General features: G+C 37.6%; 1 protein-coding gene across 1 annotated transcript in view; it reads left to right on the top strand.

The window, feature by feature from the left end:
- Positions 1–18,582, top strand: part of PXDNL (peroxidasin like) — a 348,918-nt gene that overhangs the window by 276,003 nt on the left and 54,333 nt on the right. Inside the window, exon 18 of the mRNA XM_024929820.5 lies at positions 17,858–17,992. Within this exon, the coding sequence (XP_024785588.5) occupies positions 17,858–17,992 (135 nt within the window). The remainder of the gene's footprint in view (positions 1–17,857; positions 17,993–18,582) is intronic.

The following is an 18,582-nucleotide window of genomic DNA, read 5'->3' as shown; positions in this document are numbered from 1 at the left end:
TAAAGGGTATTCAATTAGAAAAGGAGGAAGTCAAATTGTTCCTCTTTGCAGATGACATGATTGTATATCTAGAAAACCCCATCGTCTCAGCCCAAAATCTCCTTAAGCTGATAAGCAACTTCAGCAAAGTCTCAGGATACAAAATCAATGTACAAAAATCACAAGCATTCTTGTACACCAATAACAGACAAACAGAGAGCCAAATCATGAGTGAACTCCCATTCCCAATTGCTTCAAAGAGAATAAAATACCTAGAAATCCAACTTACAAGGGACATGAAGGATCTCTTCAAGGAGAACTACAAACCACTGCTCAATGAAATAAAAGAGGATACAAACAAATGGAAGAACATTCCATGCTCATGGGTAGGAAGAATCAATATCATGAAAATGCCCATACTGCCCAAGGTAATTTACAGATTCAATGCCATCCCTATCAAGCTACCAATGCCTTTCTTCACAGAATTGGAAAAAACTATTTTAAAGTTCATATGGAACCAAAAAAGAGCCCGCATCACCAAGTCAATCCTAAGCCAAAAGAACAAAGCTATAGGCATCACACTACCTGACTTCAAACTATACTACAAGGCTACAGTAACCAAAACAGCATGGTACTGGTACCAAAACAGAGATATAGATCAATGGAACGGAACAGAGCCCTCAGAAATAACGCCGTGTATCTACAACTATCTGATCTTTGACAAACCTGAGAAAAACAAGCAATGGGGAAAGGATTCCCTATTTCATAAATGGTGCTGGGAAAACTGGCTAGCCATATGTAGAAAGCTGAAACTGGATCCCTTCCTTACACCTTATACAAAAATTAATTCAAAATGGATTAAAGACTTAAACGTTAGACCTAAAACTATAAAAACCCTAGAAGAAAACCTAGGCATACCATTCAGGACATAGGCATGGGCAAGGACTTCATGTCTAAAATACCAAAAGCAATGGCAGCAAAAGCCAAAATTGACAAATGGGATCTAATTAAACTAAAGAGCTTCTGCACAGCAAAAGAAACTACCATCAGAGTGAACAGGCAACCTACAAAATGGGAGAAAATTTTCGCAACCTCCTCATCTGACAGAGGGCTAATATCCAGAATCTACAATGAACTCAAACAAATTTACAAGAAAAAAACAAACAACCCCATCAAAAAGTGGGTGAAGGACATGAACAGACACTTCTCAAAAGAAGACATTTTTGTAGCCAGAAAACACATGAAAAAATGCTCACCATCACTGGCCATCAGAGAAATGCAAATCAAAACCACAATGAGATACCATCTCACACCAGTTAGAATGGCAATCATTAAAAAGTCAGGAAACAACAGGTGCTGGAGAGGATGTGGAGAAATAGGAACACTTTTACACTGTTGGTGGGACTGTAAACTAGTTCAACCATTGTGGAAGTCAGTGTGGCGATTCCTCAGGGATCTAGAACTAGAAATACCATTTGACCCAGCCATCCCATTACTGGGTATATATCCAAAGGACTATAAATCATGCTGCTATAAAGACACATGCACACGTATGTTTATTGCGGTACTATTCACAATAGCAAAGACTTGGAACCAACCCAAATGTCTAACATAGACTGGATTAAGAAAATGTGGCACATATACACCATGGAATACTATGCAGCCAGAAAAAATGATGAGTTCATGTCCTTTGTAGGGACATGGATGAAATTGGAAATCATCATTCTCAGTAAACTATCACAAGGACAAAAAAGCAAACACCGCATATTCTCACTCATAGGTGGGAATTGAACAATGAGAACACATGGACACAGGAAGGGGAACATCACACTCTGGGGACTGTTGTGGGGTGGGGGGAGGGGGGAGGGATAGCCTTAGGAGATATACCTAATGCTAAATGACGAGTTAATGGGTGCAGCATACCAGCATGGCACATGTATACATATGTAACTAACCTGCACATTGTGCACATGTACCCTAAAACTTAAAGTATAATAATAATAAAATAAAAAAAAAAGAATCTGTGCTTTATGCCATTTAGTGAGGTCGGCTTGTCACCTCATTAAACAAATAGCGATCCTCAGAGAACCTGAATCCACATCACTTCTTGGCTAGAAATGAGGAAAGCAGTCAATGTGCTTTATGTTTTTGTGTGAAAAGAGCCATAACTGTTATCATGCAAATTTATAGAATACACAGAAAATATTTTAAAGGCTTTATAAATTATAATAAAGATATTTGTGAATTAATATTTGTACTTATTTCATCCAGAATTAATATGGAGAAGGCGGAGAATTTCGGAAAATGTGCTGAAAATACTACCTAAGTGCTTTTTTGGGTTCCTAGTAATTAACTTTGTGATCTTAGGCAAATTGCATGACCTATCTGAGTTTCCACTTCCCTGGGCATATTATTCATTGGTTGCCACAGGAAACTTACTGAATGCTTTTAAATGGCTCTAAAATATTCTCCTTTGCAAATACTTATGAGCCTAAGACAGACAAAAACTAGTTTGAATCAGTTTAGAATGTTTTTAAAGAGTGAATTAAGTCAACATTTACTTTCATTTTGCATAATGCCAGATGTTCTTTGCAATATTTGGATAGTTTGGCCTATATCCTCATTTTCTCATTAACAATGAATGGTACTTCATAACATTTTTTAGCTAGAATAGAATTTTTTTTTTGGTGGGGAGGCATGGCTTCCATAGCTAGTGAAGTCATTAGCTTATTTTGTGTTTTTAATTACCTGAAATAATAATTGAGAATGAATTAAAATATATAAACATTTGTGCTACATATAATGTTAAAATCTTTTCTTTGTTTTTCTTGCCTGTTCCATTATGGGGAAATGTGACATAAAAGCTACTTTAAACAGAGAATGATGTGTTTTATAAGGCATTTGACTAATAGCCTCTTTTCACTGGCAGTTTGAGAATTTCTTGGCAAATAATCAGTTCAGTAAAATAAGCTTCCTTTTTGCTAAAAAATACATAGAACCATTGAACAAAAAGTAAAACTATAAAGAATGGCTTTAAATATAAAGAAGTTCAAACAAATGGGCAATTCTTATATGTCACAAAGGACAAGGAAACTTAAAAGCCAGGGAGAAATCAGGAATGAATGTGCTTTCTTGGCCCATGATTGTCAGTCATAGACATTGCTCCGAGGGATCAGAAGTTGAGGTTTTAGTACCCATACAGGGTAAGGGGATACAGAATCCACCTAGTCAGAGGCCTCAAACAGAGTTCTCTGCAGAAAGCCTGAAATCCTGCCTCATCTCTGCAAGGATGAAGGGAACTAGAAAATGCCTTCCAATCAGGAAAGAGGAAGCAGCAATATGGTTTCTCAAGTAAACATCAGGGACTGAGGCTGAAATGAAACAGGGAAATTTTTGAAATTCGAATCCCAGCCTGTGTTACACAGGAAAATAATCTGAATTTACTCAAACATTATGGTGCTGGAAAGACAGGAAGATAAATTAACATGAAAAACAGCCCAGGGGCACATGAAAACCCTGAAATCCTCGCACAAGCACATGTCAAATCACTCTCTAGGCATTCTTTTACGACCCGGTGCATACAGACAATCACGGGAATGACAAACCAAACTCCCAAGAAGTTCTCTCCTTCTCACACATGCAAGTTAAAATTCATTTCAGCAAATATGTAGCTGCAAGATAGTCAGCAATGAGAATAAATGAAAAGCAACAAAACAAAACAAAATTAAAATGGAACTTAGGGAGATTAAAACAATAGGAGAGACTCTGTGCATTTAACATTAAATTAAGTAAGAGAGTGAATAGAAACCATGTTAAAAGGAAAAGGTAAAAATACAGGTATTTGAAAAACTGAATTTCAAGACATGATATATATAATTTAAATTAAGATCTCAGTAGATAGTGAAACAGCATACTAGAAATAGCTGAATTAAAAAAATAGTGAACTGGAAGATAAATCTGAAGAATTAACTCAGTGTGTAGTACAGACAGATGAGAATAATAAATAATAAGGGAGATTTAGAGATAGGGAGAAAAGATTGAAAACATCAAATATTTATAGAAGTTCCAAGAGGTAGAAAACAGGAATGAGAGAGACCCAGTTTGAAGGGTTAGCAATAGAAGAGTTATAAAATTGAAGAAAGACTTGAGTCCTCACATTTAATGAACAGAACCAGTACCAATGTACTCATCTGCAGAACATCTCACTTAGGAAGTAGAATGTATGTATTTGAAACCTGTATCAGTCTAGATATGCGAGATTATGGTAATCAACAACCAAAAATCTCACAGGATGAACATAGCAGATATTTTTCACTTACATTAAGTGTCTAACTCAAGTTGGAAAGAATAAATACAAAAGCAAAAGTTAATAAAGTAAAAAGTTGAAAAAAAAGACTGATTAATATATTCCCAAACTGAAAGTTAAGTTACAAAAACATAAAAAAAACCAGATTCCTAAGAAATTACTATTTGTATTTTTATAAAGATAGCTTGAAAATAATAGTAATTGAATAATTTTCTATTTGGTCTTCGAATAATAAGAAAGCCAATATCAAAACAGAGCCTACATCAATTTGAAATCATTGAAAAATTACTTTTAATACTTTCTGAGTTCTAGCTAGACAAAATATTTCAAATTTTAAAGAGCACATTATACAGTATTATGGAATATATAAAAAGATGATAACCTACTTGATTTATTAGCTGAAATTAGCATGCCTCTGGTATAAACCTTAAGAAAGGATCTGTAATGTTAACCCTGAAGTCATTTTTTATAGGGAATAACATTAAAAAAAAGCTTGTCAGTCAAATCATGAATAGTTTAAGAATAGTGCAACATGATTAAGGAGGAATAATTAATATAAGTCCAGAATATAAAACTGAGTTAGTATCAATATAGGGCATTATATTAGAATATACAGTTATAAAACCCATTCAGTCATCTCAGAGTATACCAAAATGACATTTGTTAAAACTTGAAAACATATTTAAGGTGAAAATAAAAACAACAAAAACATTTTTAGCGGTTTTGAAATAGAAACATCTTTTTACCATAATATTCATGTATTCATTCAATTAGTAATTATGTTAATTCATAAATATGTATTATATCTATGTTATTCCACCTATTTGCTTAATAAAAGGTACGCAACTGATACTGTAGTGAATGATGAAGCACTCACTGGCTTAGAACCGGCAAAAATCTAGCAATTGTGAGACCAGTCTCCCCTACTGCATCTGTGACAAACACTGCTAAACTCTCTCAGGATTTTTTCCTACCGAACATAGAGGCAATCATCTCTGACTTCTTCTAGACATGGCTCTCATGACAGCCAGCAGTTACTCTATTTGATGGGACCTGGCATACAAAATGAGACCTCCTTATAGCCCCTCATTGGAGCATGCCCACCTGGAAACAAAACATGGCTCTATTACCATAGTTAACATTGCTTTTAAATTTCAATGCAATAGGCCCTATTGGGACTTATGAGCTGGAGAAACAAAATGAAGCCTGCTCATTTTTATAACTGCATAATTTTCATCAGTTTAGAATGTTGTCTAAAAGGGAGAATTGTAAGAGTGGGTGGTAATTATGAGATCTATGCAGTGGCATGGTTTGTTGTGGACAGTTCAGGAGGTCCTAACTATAGGCTTCCTTTGCTGAATGAAGGATAAGCTTAGTTCATCTCTGACTGTGAAAGAGTAGAACAGTGGGAAATCAGATTTGAGTGGAGAAGCTCTCACATCGTAATGGACTTCATAAGATTGGAAAAAAGTCACAGCATCAAGCCAAAATAGTTTTGCAGTTTTGAGGACATAAATGAAATTTATAAATCAAGTGTATACAGTTGATTAAATAGAATAATAGAAATAAAATGCTTGTCACTTGGCTGGCATGTAGAAAAGACTCTTTCTTTTTTTTTTTTTTTTTTCGAGATGGAGTCTTGCTCTGTCATCTGTCACTCAGGCTGGAGTGCAGTGGTGCTATCTTGGCTCACTGCAACCTCCACCTCCTGGGTTCAAGCAATTTTTCTGCCTTAGCCTCCCTAGTAGCTGGGACTACAGGTGTGTGCCACCATGCTTGGCTAATTTTTGTATTTTTAGTAGAGACAAGGTTTCCATCTATCATCTATTTATCCACTTAACTACCTATATATCTATTATCTATTTCTATTATCTCTCTTATCTCTTATCTATCTATATCATCTCTACCTCTCTTTATCAGTCATCTATCACTTGCTTCTAATTCTCTGTCATCTCTCTATATCTATCTTTGTCTCTTTTTCTATCAGTCATCTATCTATCTTACTACTGCCAGTATCATGACATAGGGGTGTGATTTCTGAAGCTTAGAATAAATCACCTGGCCAGTCACAGTGGTTCACACCAGTAATCCCAGCACTTTGGGAGGCCGAGGCAGGCAGATCACGAGGTCAGGAGTTCGAGACCAGCCTGGCCAATATGGTGAAACCCCATCTCTACTAAAAATACAAAAATTAGCTGGGTATGGTGGCACGTGCCTGTAGTCCCAGCTACTCCAGAGGCTGAGGCAGAAGAATTGCTTGAACCTGGGAGGCAGAGGTTGTGGTGAGCTGAGATCACGCCACTGCACTCTAGCCTGGGTGACAGAGCAAGAATCTTATGTCGAAAAAAAAAAAAGAATAAATCACCCAACATTTCTGTTAAATGTCTTGAATTCCACCAATGGAGAGCTATTCTTTTATTCGTTATCTGCTTTTATATCAATACCATGGTCTATTAGTCCATTTTCATGCTGCTTGATAAACACATACCGGAGATTGGGTAATTTATAAAGAAAAAGAGGTTTAATGAACTTACAGTTCCACTCGGCTGGGAGGCCTCACAATCATGGTGGAAGGTGAAAGGCATGTCTTACCTGGTGGCAGGCAAGAGAGAATGAGACCCAAGTGAAAGGAGAAACCCCTTATAAAACCATTAGCTCTTGTGAGACTTACTCAGTACCAGGAGACCAGTATGGGGAAACCACCCTATGATTCAGTTATCTTCCACCAGATCCCCTCCACAACACATGGGAATTATGGGAGCTACAATTCAAGATGAGATTTGGGCAGGGACACAGCCAAACCATATCACATGGTATAAAAACGTAGTTTATGTTTTAAATATCTGTTTATGCCTTCTGACTGGCCTATGCTCTTTAAATCAGGGGCTGTTAATTAGTCGTTTTTTAGTCTAGATTGGTGGCTAGAAAACTCAGGGAATCCTTAGGAATATGTGGATTGAATGGAAAGTTAATCTTTAATTTCTCAATCAGAAATTAAAAGCATGATTTATTACTGTAGATTACTTACCCCAGAATGTATGCTAACTAATCTTATGTAGTGTGTAAACATAACATTTAATGACATTGTCCTACACAGTGGAAAGTGTTTTTTTTTTTTTTTCCTTTTTAGCTATTTTTCTGCTTCTGTGGTTATGATGTAGGGAGTCTCACCTGGAGACTGTGTGTCTTTAATACTTGATGTTTATTTAGCCAACCTTTTAAATAAAAGGAGAATATGTCTCAGGCCCAGGATTTCAAAGGGTTACTGTATGTAACCAGTGGAGAAAGCAAATTTCTCCACTGGAGTTAAAAAATGATATAATTGTTAATAGCTGTCATGCTGTAAGTATTGTTCAAATATGCTATTGTTCAATACATGTGAATTTTTATTGGATATGGACCTGTCTCTTTTCATATGTGGAAGTCTATCTCAGTCTCAATGACTGCCTGGACTTATCTCTGTCTTGTTGTTGATGTCTCTGCCTTCTTTGATTTTATTCTGTTTCTTAATTTTTTTCTTATATTTATATCCCTTCTTTCCTTTTTCCTCTAATCAAAAAACAAAGTATAGATGATTATTTTTATTACTAGACATAATTACAGAGTTCTATATTCTGTACTCTGCTTTTGAAAATTTGATGACTATCACATTTTAGTTCTATGTAAAATCTTATATAAATAGCTTAGATTATTTTCCTCCTTTAAAGTAGTAGTAGAAAGAAAAGTTCCTCCTCCCATAAAAGCAAAAAATGAATAGTATTATATACTTGCTTAAAAACAAAAGTCGCTTGAGTCATTTTTCCCATTTGTTTACTTTTCTGTGCTATTTCTGTTACAGAGATGTTTGTTAACATAGAGCTTTATATATAGTTTTCTAAAATGCATACGTTTTTAATTGTAGAAGAATTTATTTTTACAAAAATGTGATGTCCTTAAGATTTTTGAGGAAATTAGGTATCTAGAGTCCCGAGATAGCTTTTAATAAAAAGTATTCTGGGAAAATTTTCTTCCAAGTAAAGAAACAGTTTTTCTGTCTGGTGTTATTAATGACAAATTAACCATAAGTTTTTTTTTGTCATTCACCTTTATTTCAGTGCTGGTAACCATAAGATTATTTTGTACCATGTGTTTGATCTGACTAATCATGCTAGTGGGGTAGGATGTTTTCATTGTTTTAATTTCTCTGATGTAAAATGTCATTTACTTCCTTTAAATTGATGCAGTCATCCTGAGGCAGAGGAAATTTTGTTCTGTGTGAGAGTACACAAGGGCATTTTGCCTTTTTTGCCAAAGGACATGTTTCAAATATATTTTTTCTCTAAAAGCTACTAAATGATCATATTTGCTCTGAAAATCCAGATGTCTCTCAGAAAGCTTTTCCACAAGGACACTTTATCACAAAGCACCTTTCCTTTGTGTTTTGGGGAAGGATTTTTATTTGTTTCATTAACACCATACATTGCTGCATATCTATCTTGCACTCTCTGAATCAGGAGAGCATGTATAACCCTGAAAAGATTCCATACAGGACCTCTGCCCTTGTGTCTCTGTGAATGATCCAGCTGAATGAAAGTTATTATTATTATTATCCTTCCTTCTAAAGCCAACTTTAAGTCAAACTGTCATTATGAAATTAGATATGGATTGACACTGTGGTCTCTGTGGCAAGAAATAGTTCATTTCAAGGTCTGCAAATCTTTTCTTTCAACTCTCTGTATATCAAAATACCGACAAAAGCACCACTTTTTTTTAAATATAGCTAGACTCTTTACTCTTATTATTCCATGTGTGTTTTTGGTTTGCAATCATGGAAAAGGTTAAAAGGTAAATTTAAACACAGTTAGATGGTACATTACCAAAGCCAGGAGATTTTATGATGGCAGTTTGCAGCCCTGCTTTGGGCAGTACTCTCTCATGTTGTCTGCATTTAGGGGAATTCTGGCCAAAGGTACCATCGCCCTTTGTATTTGCTGCTGCACACAACAGAAAGGGGCTTGGTGTGTATTGTCATTCTCACTTTCAGGGACAGTGCCCTCGGATGCCATCTCAGATTACAGATGTCTTTGCTGTCATAAAACCATGCCGCTTTGTATTGGATTATCATTTTAAGGTATGGAACAAATGTTTAACATTAGGTTTGGGGGCGAAAGTTGACAAGTGAAATGACATACCAAAGCTATTAATACAGAAGCTGCTTTATAATCTTACTAATGACCAATTATAACCACAAAAGAAGAGCTACAATGTCTATGATTGAAAAAGTTAAAAAAAAAAATAGAATTGACATTCTCCAGAGTAATGCAGATGAATTAATAAGAAATGTTTTGAGAGCTTATGGATCTCAGACTTCCGTCTAAGGAAAGTGGAGAGGATTTATTTTTCCAGACATAGGCTCTACATGATTAATAAGTTACTTATATAGGATGTGCACGAAGACTCCCAACATTTCTTGGAGCTGCTGTGGTGAGCCATGGTAAAGTAATATAGAACAATAAGGATAGGAATAGTTAATGTTTAGCTGAATTATTTAAGACATGAGAAACAGATCAATGATGAAGAACTGAAATTAACAAAGCCAGGATTATACTCTCTGGGAAAGTTCAATGTTCTAACTTCTAAAACTTCTAAGTACTATTTTTTTCTGGACTCTTATAGTTCATAGACATAAATCTGACCCTATGTAACTTTCTGATTTCCATTATTATTATTTCTCATATTCTGCATAATTTAATTCTAACCATTCAGAGATCAATATATCTTTTTTTTAAACTTATTTTAAAGAAGTAATGCAGGGGTGTATGATAAGTCTCTGTACCTTTCACTCAGTTTTGCTGTGAACCTAAAACTGCTGTACAAAATCAAGCCTATTAAAAAATTAACTGAAGGGTCTCTTCAAAGATACATTAAAATTACATTATACTAAAAATAAGCAGGTGTAAGATTTAGGACAATAGTCTCATTTTTGGCAGGCAAATTGTTTTAAAAATTAGGAGTGAATTTAGCATAAAGTCAATGGAAGGTCATAATTATATTAGTTTTCTAGGCTGTCGTAACAACGGACCACACACTGGGTGGCTTAAGACATCAGAAGTTTATCATCCCACAGTTCTGGAGTCTGGAAGTCTGGAATGAAGGTGTCAGCAGGGCCACGCTTCCTCAGGATCTTGGAGGAGAGAATCCTTTGCTTTTCCTAGTTTCTGGTGGTTTCCCAGCAACCCTTGGTTTCCCTGGCTTGCAGCTGCAGTGCCTCAGTCCCTGCCTCTGCTGTAGGACAGCATTCTCACTCTCGGTCTCTGTTCAAACTGCCCTTTTAAAGATAATGACACCATGGCCCGGAGCGGTGGCTCACGCCTATAATCCCAGCACTTTGGGAGGCCAAGGCGGGCAGATCACAAGGTCAGGAGATCGAGACCATCCTGGGTTAACATGGTGAAACCCCGTCTCTGCACATGTATACATATGTAACAAACCTGCACGTTCGTGCACATGTACCCTAAAACTTAAAGTATAATAATAAAAAAATTCACTATTGTTATGAAAGTTAAAGTCAGCAGTAGCCATAATTTAGCAGTTAACCTGTCATTAGTGTTTCTATTTTTCTTATTAAATCATATCTTTTGGGCCTCTGGTCAAAAAAAAAAAAATTAGCTGGGCGTGGGGATGGGTGCCTATAGTCCCAGCTACTCAGGAGGCTGAGACAGGAGAATGGCATGAACCCGGGAGGTGGAGCTTTCAGTGAGCCGAGATTGCACCACTGCACTCTAGCCTGGGCGACAGAGTGAGACTCTGTCTCAAAAATAAATAAATAAATAAATAAATAAATAAATAAATAAAGACACCAGTCATATTGGATCAGGGTCCACCCTAATGACCTAATCTTAACTTGATTACATCAGCAAAGATCCTACCTCCAAATAGTATTACCATATTAGCAGATACTGGGGGGCAGTACTTCCCCATGTTAATATCTTTTCATGGGAACACAACTCAACTCATAGCAATAATTAAAATTTAGTTCTTACCTAACAAAATATTGTTTACTTATTTTGGAGGTTGGTGCAGCCTTGGACAAATTTTTTTTTTTTTACTCATTTTATTGGAAACACAGGATAAGACACAGAACAATAAAGAGAAACAAAATGCTTTGGCAAAAGACTCTAGAAGACCTAAGTGGGAAAGAAGATTTTCAGAAAAAGTTTTGACATATGCTCTTCAATCAAACCTAGTGTTCCATTTATAAATGTAATTTGGGAGGTTCCAAAGGCCCATGGAGTCATTTAGGGAATGCAAAAGAAGGAACACTATCTAACTTACTTTCTCAGGCCAGTAACATTTTGATATTAAAATAAACAATAACAGTACGAGGCAAGGAAATTTACAAGACAATATCTCATATAAATGTATATAAAAATTATAAACAAAGCATTGAAAACTCAAGTTGAATGCCATATATACGTACATATATAACATGATCATAATAGGTTCGTTTCAGTAATATAATTAGTCCAAGATTTTTAAAGTGTTGATATAATTTAGATCATAAGCTGATTGAAAAAGAAAAAGGTGATTATTTCAGTATTGGCAGAAAAAAACATTCCATGTAAAATGCAACATTTCTCTAGAATTTAAGAAAGGCTGTTAGAATTCTAGGAAAAATGAAACATACTAACTAAATAAAGAACATCTCAAAAATACATTGTAAGCATTAATTGTTAGAAGCATTCCATTTAAAAACATGAATAGACATAAATGGCAGCAACTTCAAAATTGTATTGAAAAGTATAATCAAGACAATAACATAAGAAAAAGATAAAGATCAGAAAGGATAAAACTGCCATATTACTTTTTTTTTGCAAATACTCTATGTAGTAAATGGGAATGAATATAAAGAAAAATTGCTCTTCCAAAGAGAAGAAAAGGTAAAGAAGAAGTCTAACAAGTTGTGCATTGTGTTGTAATGATAATTAAAAGACTTACAGATAGTTATTAAAGAGTGGAGACAACGAACATTCTCAGGTGTAGAAAGATTCAGTAATATTGATAGGTCAGTACTTCCCACAAATGATATACTTATTGTAGTGCCAATGAAGAGCTTAGTAGTGCTTCTTTGTGGCATCAATAGCTGATTTTAAAATTAAACTGGTAAAGCTGATGGCCAAGAGGAACACGGTAGGGTGGCTTGATGTTCCAGTTAGCAACCCTTCCTATAAAGCAAACTTGTCCAACCTGCAGCTTGTGGGAGGCACGCAGCCCAGGATGGCTTTGACTGTGGTCCTATACAAATTCATAGACTTTCTTAAAATACTATGAGTTTGTGATTTTTTTTTTTTTTTTAGCTCGTCAGCTATTCTTAGTGTATTTTATGTGTGGCCCAAGACAATTCTTCTTTTTTCAATGTGGCCCAGGGAAGCCAAGAGATTGGATGCCCTGATATAAAGCTTTTAGTAATTAAGACAATAGAATAGAATAGAAAGCCACAAGAAAAAGGGCTCATATATGGAAATATCCTATTTGAAAGAGCTGCAAGAAACATTAGTGAGAAGTGAGGACATATTCAGTAAGTGGTGCGATACCAAGTGGCCACCCTTGGATTAAAAATGAGTATGGATTCTGATCTCATCTCATATATGAAAATCAATTCCAGATAGATATGGGAATTAAATCTGAGAGGCAAAATTTTAACTTCACAAAAAATAAAAGAGAATATGGCATTGGGGAAAGAAAGAAATTTTTAGTAAGGTACAAAAAATTGTAAAATTGATATAAAAATTGATAAAATAACCTTAAGATTAAGAAAATATTTTCATCAGAATCTAACATAATGAGAATGATTAAAAGCACCACAAATACAAGGAATACATTTGGACATAGATCACAGTATTAGCATTCAGAATATATAGAGAATTAACAGTAAAAAAAAAAAACAATTAAAAAAGGGTAAAAAGTATAAATACACATTTCACGTAAGAAAAAAACTAAATTTTCAATCAACACGTAGAAGATATTCAATTGTATAATTAATTAGGAAGATCCAGAATCATAATGAAACACCATTTCACACCCCTCAGATTACCAAAAATTTTTTGAAAAAGACATATTTTCAGGTTAGCCCTAGGAAAATAATTGTCCCTTACTTGTAAATCTCTCACCACAGCCTTTTCCAAATCTGTAAGGTCAACAAAGAGAACACAAAATAACAAATGACTCATACCTTCAATTAGTGAGACACAGAAAATGGCATGAGTTTCAATGGCAAGTTTGAAAATAAGTTATCGGAGCTGCCACTGGAAATCCACGTTCACTGGAAGTTTGTGGATTGGGAAAAAGAAAGGTAAGCTAATTTAAAAAATCTCCATGGACAAAGAAATGGGAAAGACGGAAGAAAAAATACAGAAAAGGCTGGGGCGTCCTGGCACTGTGGCAAGAGGAGTCCTTGAGCCCGGGAGCTTGAAGCTACAGTGAGCTGTGATTGTGTGTCCGGAATTGGTGGGTTCCTGGTCTCACTGACTTCAAGAATGAAGCCGCAGACCCTCGCGGTGAGTATTAACAGTTCTTAAAGGTGACATGTCGGGAGTTTGTTCTTTCTGATGTTCGGAGTTTCTTCCTTCTGGTGGGTTCATAGTCTTGCTGGCTTCAGGAGTGAAGCTGCAGACCTTCGCGGTGAGTGTTACAGCTCTTAAGGCGGCACGTCTGGAGTTGTTCGTTCCTCCCGTCCTGTCCCAGTGGGTTCCTGGTCTTGCTGGCCTCAGCAGTGAAGTTGCAGATCTTCACAGTGAGTGTTACAACTCATAAAGGCAGTGCACACCCAAAGAGTGAGCAGCAACAAGATTTATTGCAAAGCGCAAAAGAACAAATCTTCCACACAGTGGAATGAGACCCCAGGGGGTTGCCACTGCTGGCTGGGGCAGCCTGCTTTTTTACCCTTTTCTGGCCCCACCCACATCCTGCTGATTGGTCCATTTTACAGAGAGCTGATTGGTCTGTTTTGACAGGGTGCTGATTGGTGAGTTTACAATCCCTGAGCTAGACACAAAAGTTCTCCAAGTCCGCACTAGAGTAGCTAGACACAGAGCAGTGATTGGTGCATTTACAAACCTTGAGCTAGACACAGGGTGCTGATTGGTGCATTTACAAACCTTGAGCTATACCTATATATATATATGTATATATAGGTGTATTTACAATCCCTTAGCTAGACATAAAGGTTCTCCAAGTCCCCACCAGATTAGCTAGATACAGAGTACTGATTGGTGCGTTTACAGACCTTGAGCTAGACAGAGTGCTAATTGGTGTATTTACAATCCCTTAGCTAGACATAAAGGTTCTCCAAGTCCCCACTCCACTCAGGAGCCCAGCTGGCTTCACCCAGTGGATCCCGCACGGGGCCTCAGGTGGAGCTGCCTGCCAGTCCCCTGCCCTGCTCCTGCACTCCTCAGCCCTTGGACAGTGGATGGGACCTGGTGCTGTGGAGCAGGAGCAGGCGGTGGCGCTCGTCCGGGAGGCTGGGGCTGTGCAGGAGCCCACGATGTGGGGGAGGCGGGCTGCAGGTCCCCAGCCCTGCCCCGCAGGGAGGCAGCTGAGGCCCCGCGAGAGTTCGAGCGCAGCGCTGGCCAGCCGGAACTGCTGGGGGACCCGGCACACCCTGCGCAGCTGCTGGCCCGAGTGCTAAGCCCCTCACTGCCTGGGACCGGTGGTGCCAGCGGGCTGCTCTCAGTGTGCGCCAGCTGAGCCCATGCCCACCCAGAACTCGCGCTGGCCCGCAAGCACCCTGCGCAGCCCCGGTTCCTGCCTGCACCTCTCCCTCCACACCTCCCTGCAAGCTGAGGGAGCCAGCTCCGGCCTCCTTCAGCTCAGAGAGGGGTTCCCACAGTGCGGTGGTGGGCTGAAGGGCCCCTCAAGGGTAGCCAGAGTGGGCTCTGGCTACTGAGGCTGAGGAGGCAGTGACAGCGAGTGAGGGCTGCCAGCACGCTGTCACCTCTCAATTGCACCACTGCAGTCCAGCATGGGCGAGAAAGTGAGACCCTGTCTCTTAAAAAGAAAAAAAAAATCCCCTGGAAGGAAAAACTCCACCACCAAGTACTAAGTTGTCAAGTGAAATTCTGGAAACCTGGAAGTTATCAACACCAGTTACAAATCTGAGAGTGTCCAGAAATGGCTTTGGCTTTGTGTGTGTGTGTCTGTGTGTGTGTGTGTGTGTGTGTGTAGAGAAAGGGTATAGTGCCCCTTCAGATTTGATGGTGACATTAAAGCAGAATGAAATGAAATTAAGGATGCTCTAGCACTTAAAGAGGAACAAGGCTGGGCGCGGTGGCTCACGCCTGTAATCCCAGCATTTTGGGAGGCTGAGGAGGGTGGATCAGGAGGTCAGGAGATCGAGACCATCCTGGCTAACACGGTGAAACCCTGTCCCTACTAAAAATACAAAAAATTAGCCGGGCATTGTGGCGGGCGTCTGTAGTCCCAGCTACTCGGGAAGCTGAGGCAGGAGAATGGCGTGAACCCAGGAGGTGGAGTTTGCAGTGAACTGAGATCCTGCCACTGCATTCCAGCCTGGGGGACAGAGCAAGACTCAGTATAAAAAAAAAAAAAAAGAGAGAGAGAAGAGAAGCAAAACATGTTAACTCTCACTTCTCCCCATCACCACCAAAACAGACATCAAAAAGACTGTACTTCCCTGTAGTGAAAGAAGAGTATGCTACCCAACCAGAAATTCATTTCGTGAAATGCATAGGAATTAAAAGAGAGAGAGAGAGAGAGATTTGTATTTCAAATAAAGGTAACAAGAAAACAGAAATGCAAATCAAAACATTTCAGAGGAAAAATCTCTCAGAAAAAGAATTGAAACAGGAGGAAACAATAACACAACCTTCAAACCGGAATTAAACAGCACTCAAACATTCAGGCAGGCACTTAGAAATCTAAAAAGTCCATCTATTATCGGAAACCAAGAAGGAGAAAGTGGGGAAGGGCAGCAGTGATGAGAGTTGACTTACAAAATAAAGTAAAATGGAATAAGTTACAATGTGTCGAGGAATAATATGCCTGTCTGTTCCAGGCTGTACAGCTCTCCAGGTGACATTGAAAATTTTGATATGCTTCTTGTCGATGTATGAATTGTACATCCATTTTTGATAGCAGTTTGGCATTGTCTTTTAAAATTGAAGATATACATATGGATATCTATCATAGAGTAATTCCGTGTACTCATTATGGGAATATGAATCATACATCAATTTCATATAGCAGTTTGGCATTAACTATTAAAATTGAAGATACTATACTCTGCCCTCAGAATTCTAGCTCTTGCACAACATAATCTAGAGCAGGGATCTGCAAACCACAGCCAAGTGGCCAAATCTGACCTACTTTTCTAATTTTGTAAATAAAGTTTTATTGGAACACAACTATGTCTGTTTGTTTATATGTTGTCTATGGCTGCTTTTATGCAAAACAGGAGTTGGGTAGTTGCAACAGAACCCACAGTTGTTCCACAAAGCTGAAAATACTGGCTCTCTGGCCCTTTATGGTAAAAATTTGCTGACGCCACCTAGTCTAGAGAAACTCTTGTGCATATGAAGAAACGTAGAGAATGTTCTTAGTGTAAAAGTTGAAAACCTCACAAGTATTCATCACCAGTGTAACTAAACTAAATTGGAATGGTTTCCAATAATAGACTGTTTACTATACAGCAGAGAAAATGAAGAAAGTACAAATATATGCAACCACACAATTGCGTCGCCAAGTAAACTGTTGAGTGAGAAAAAGGAAGTATGAATACTATATTTCCATTTGTGACAAGGTTAAAACATGCAAACTAAACTATTTGTAGTTTAGGGAATCATATGTATGAAATAAAACAAGGGACAAGTTAAGTTGGTGTCACGTTTGTCATTAGAGTACAGAAAAAAAAACAATCAGAGTGGCTCCTACTGGGAGTGTCAAGCATATGGACATATTTTCTTTCTCTGGTGAGCCAAGGCTGTTGGCTTATAATCAGCATTTGCATTGTGCTTTTTTGTTTGTTTGTTGTTTTCAAAAATTGCTTCAAATCTTAGATCAAATACTTATTGCCTTTTTATCAAGAGAAAACTTACCTAACACTATTATCTTATCATCTCCGCAAATTATGATTTTCTATTGACTTTTTAGCATACCTAGCATATACATGGATGTGGACATTTCTCAATGCTGAATTGTTAATTTTCTATGTATTTCTGAAGGAATTAGCTAGATGCATTTATACATGACATAACACACACACACTTGCATATATATATACAGTTATACTCCATATGTTTAGAGAATAATTATAAAGAATTGCACAGGGGACATTGCATGAGGCTTGGTGTCATATGTCCTTGGTTAGGTTATGACTCTGCCTCCTGCCTATGGGGTGATCCCTGAGGGTTCCTTCATTTGAGTGCTTTCCCCCGTGAAATGAGAATACAGTAATCATATCTACTTTTCTTTTTTTGGGTGGATAAAATAATGCTTGGTGGTCATTCACATAAGGAATATTTTCAATTTCACTTCCAGTCTCAGGCGTGTGCTGTCTGCCTGTCTCTGTTCTAGGTTGTACGGCTTTCCAGGTGACATTGACCTCTGGCCCGCCCTTATGGTTGAAGACCTGATTCCCGGTACGAGAGTGGGACCAACACTTATGTGCCTGTTTGTTACCCAGTTTCAGCGGCTAAGAGATGGAGATAGGTGAAGGATTATCTGTTATACTTATTAAATATCACAAAAGTTGTTTTTGACCCAAAATGTATATGTTTAACATTGTGATTCATATTTTTATGATTTAATGCATATTGAGTATAATAAATATCAGACAGCATTAGGTGATTGGTGATTGAGAGGATGAAGGCTAGATGGACTATGTTGTGCTTAAATCTGAGTCTCACCACTTACAGCTGTTTAACTTTAGACATGTATCACTCAGAACCAGGTTCCTCATCTGTAAAGTGTGAATAACCATTGTACCTATTCCATAGGACGTCTGCAGCCTTCAATGATGTTGAGAAGGAAGGAATTGATAGCAGCCTTGAGATTCCCTCCCTTCATTCTCATGGAGGAAGACCTGATGACCCTAGACCAGATCTCCTTTTAAATTACATTATGAGGGCATTTACAAGTGGAAAGATAACTGGGAACTCTTCTCTAAAATGTCTTGGTTTATCTAAAGTGTTCATTGTAAATAAATTTAATCATGAAATAATGGGAAACAGCAGGCTGGAGAATGTAAGTTAGTCATGTAATCTGTTTACTGTTCCAAGACTAACCAAGAATAAAAACCA

This window comes from Pan paniscus, chromosome 7, assembly GCF_029289425.2.
Source record: "Pan paniscus chromosome 7, NHGRI_mPanPan1-v2.0_pri, whole genome shotgun sequence".
Taxonomy (NCBI): domain Eukaryota; kingdom Metazoa; phylum Chordata; class Mammalia; order Primates; family Hominidae; genus Pan; species Pan paniscus.
The sequence above is the reverse complement of the archived record's forward strand: the minus strand, read 5'-3'. Positions and strand labels throughout refer to the sequence as shown.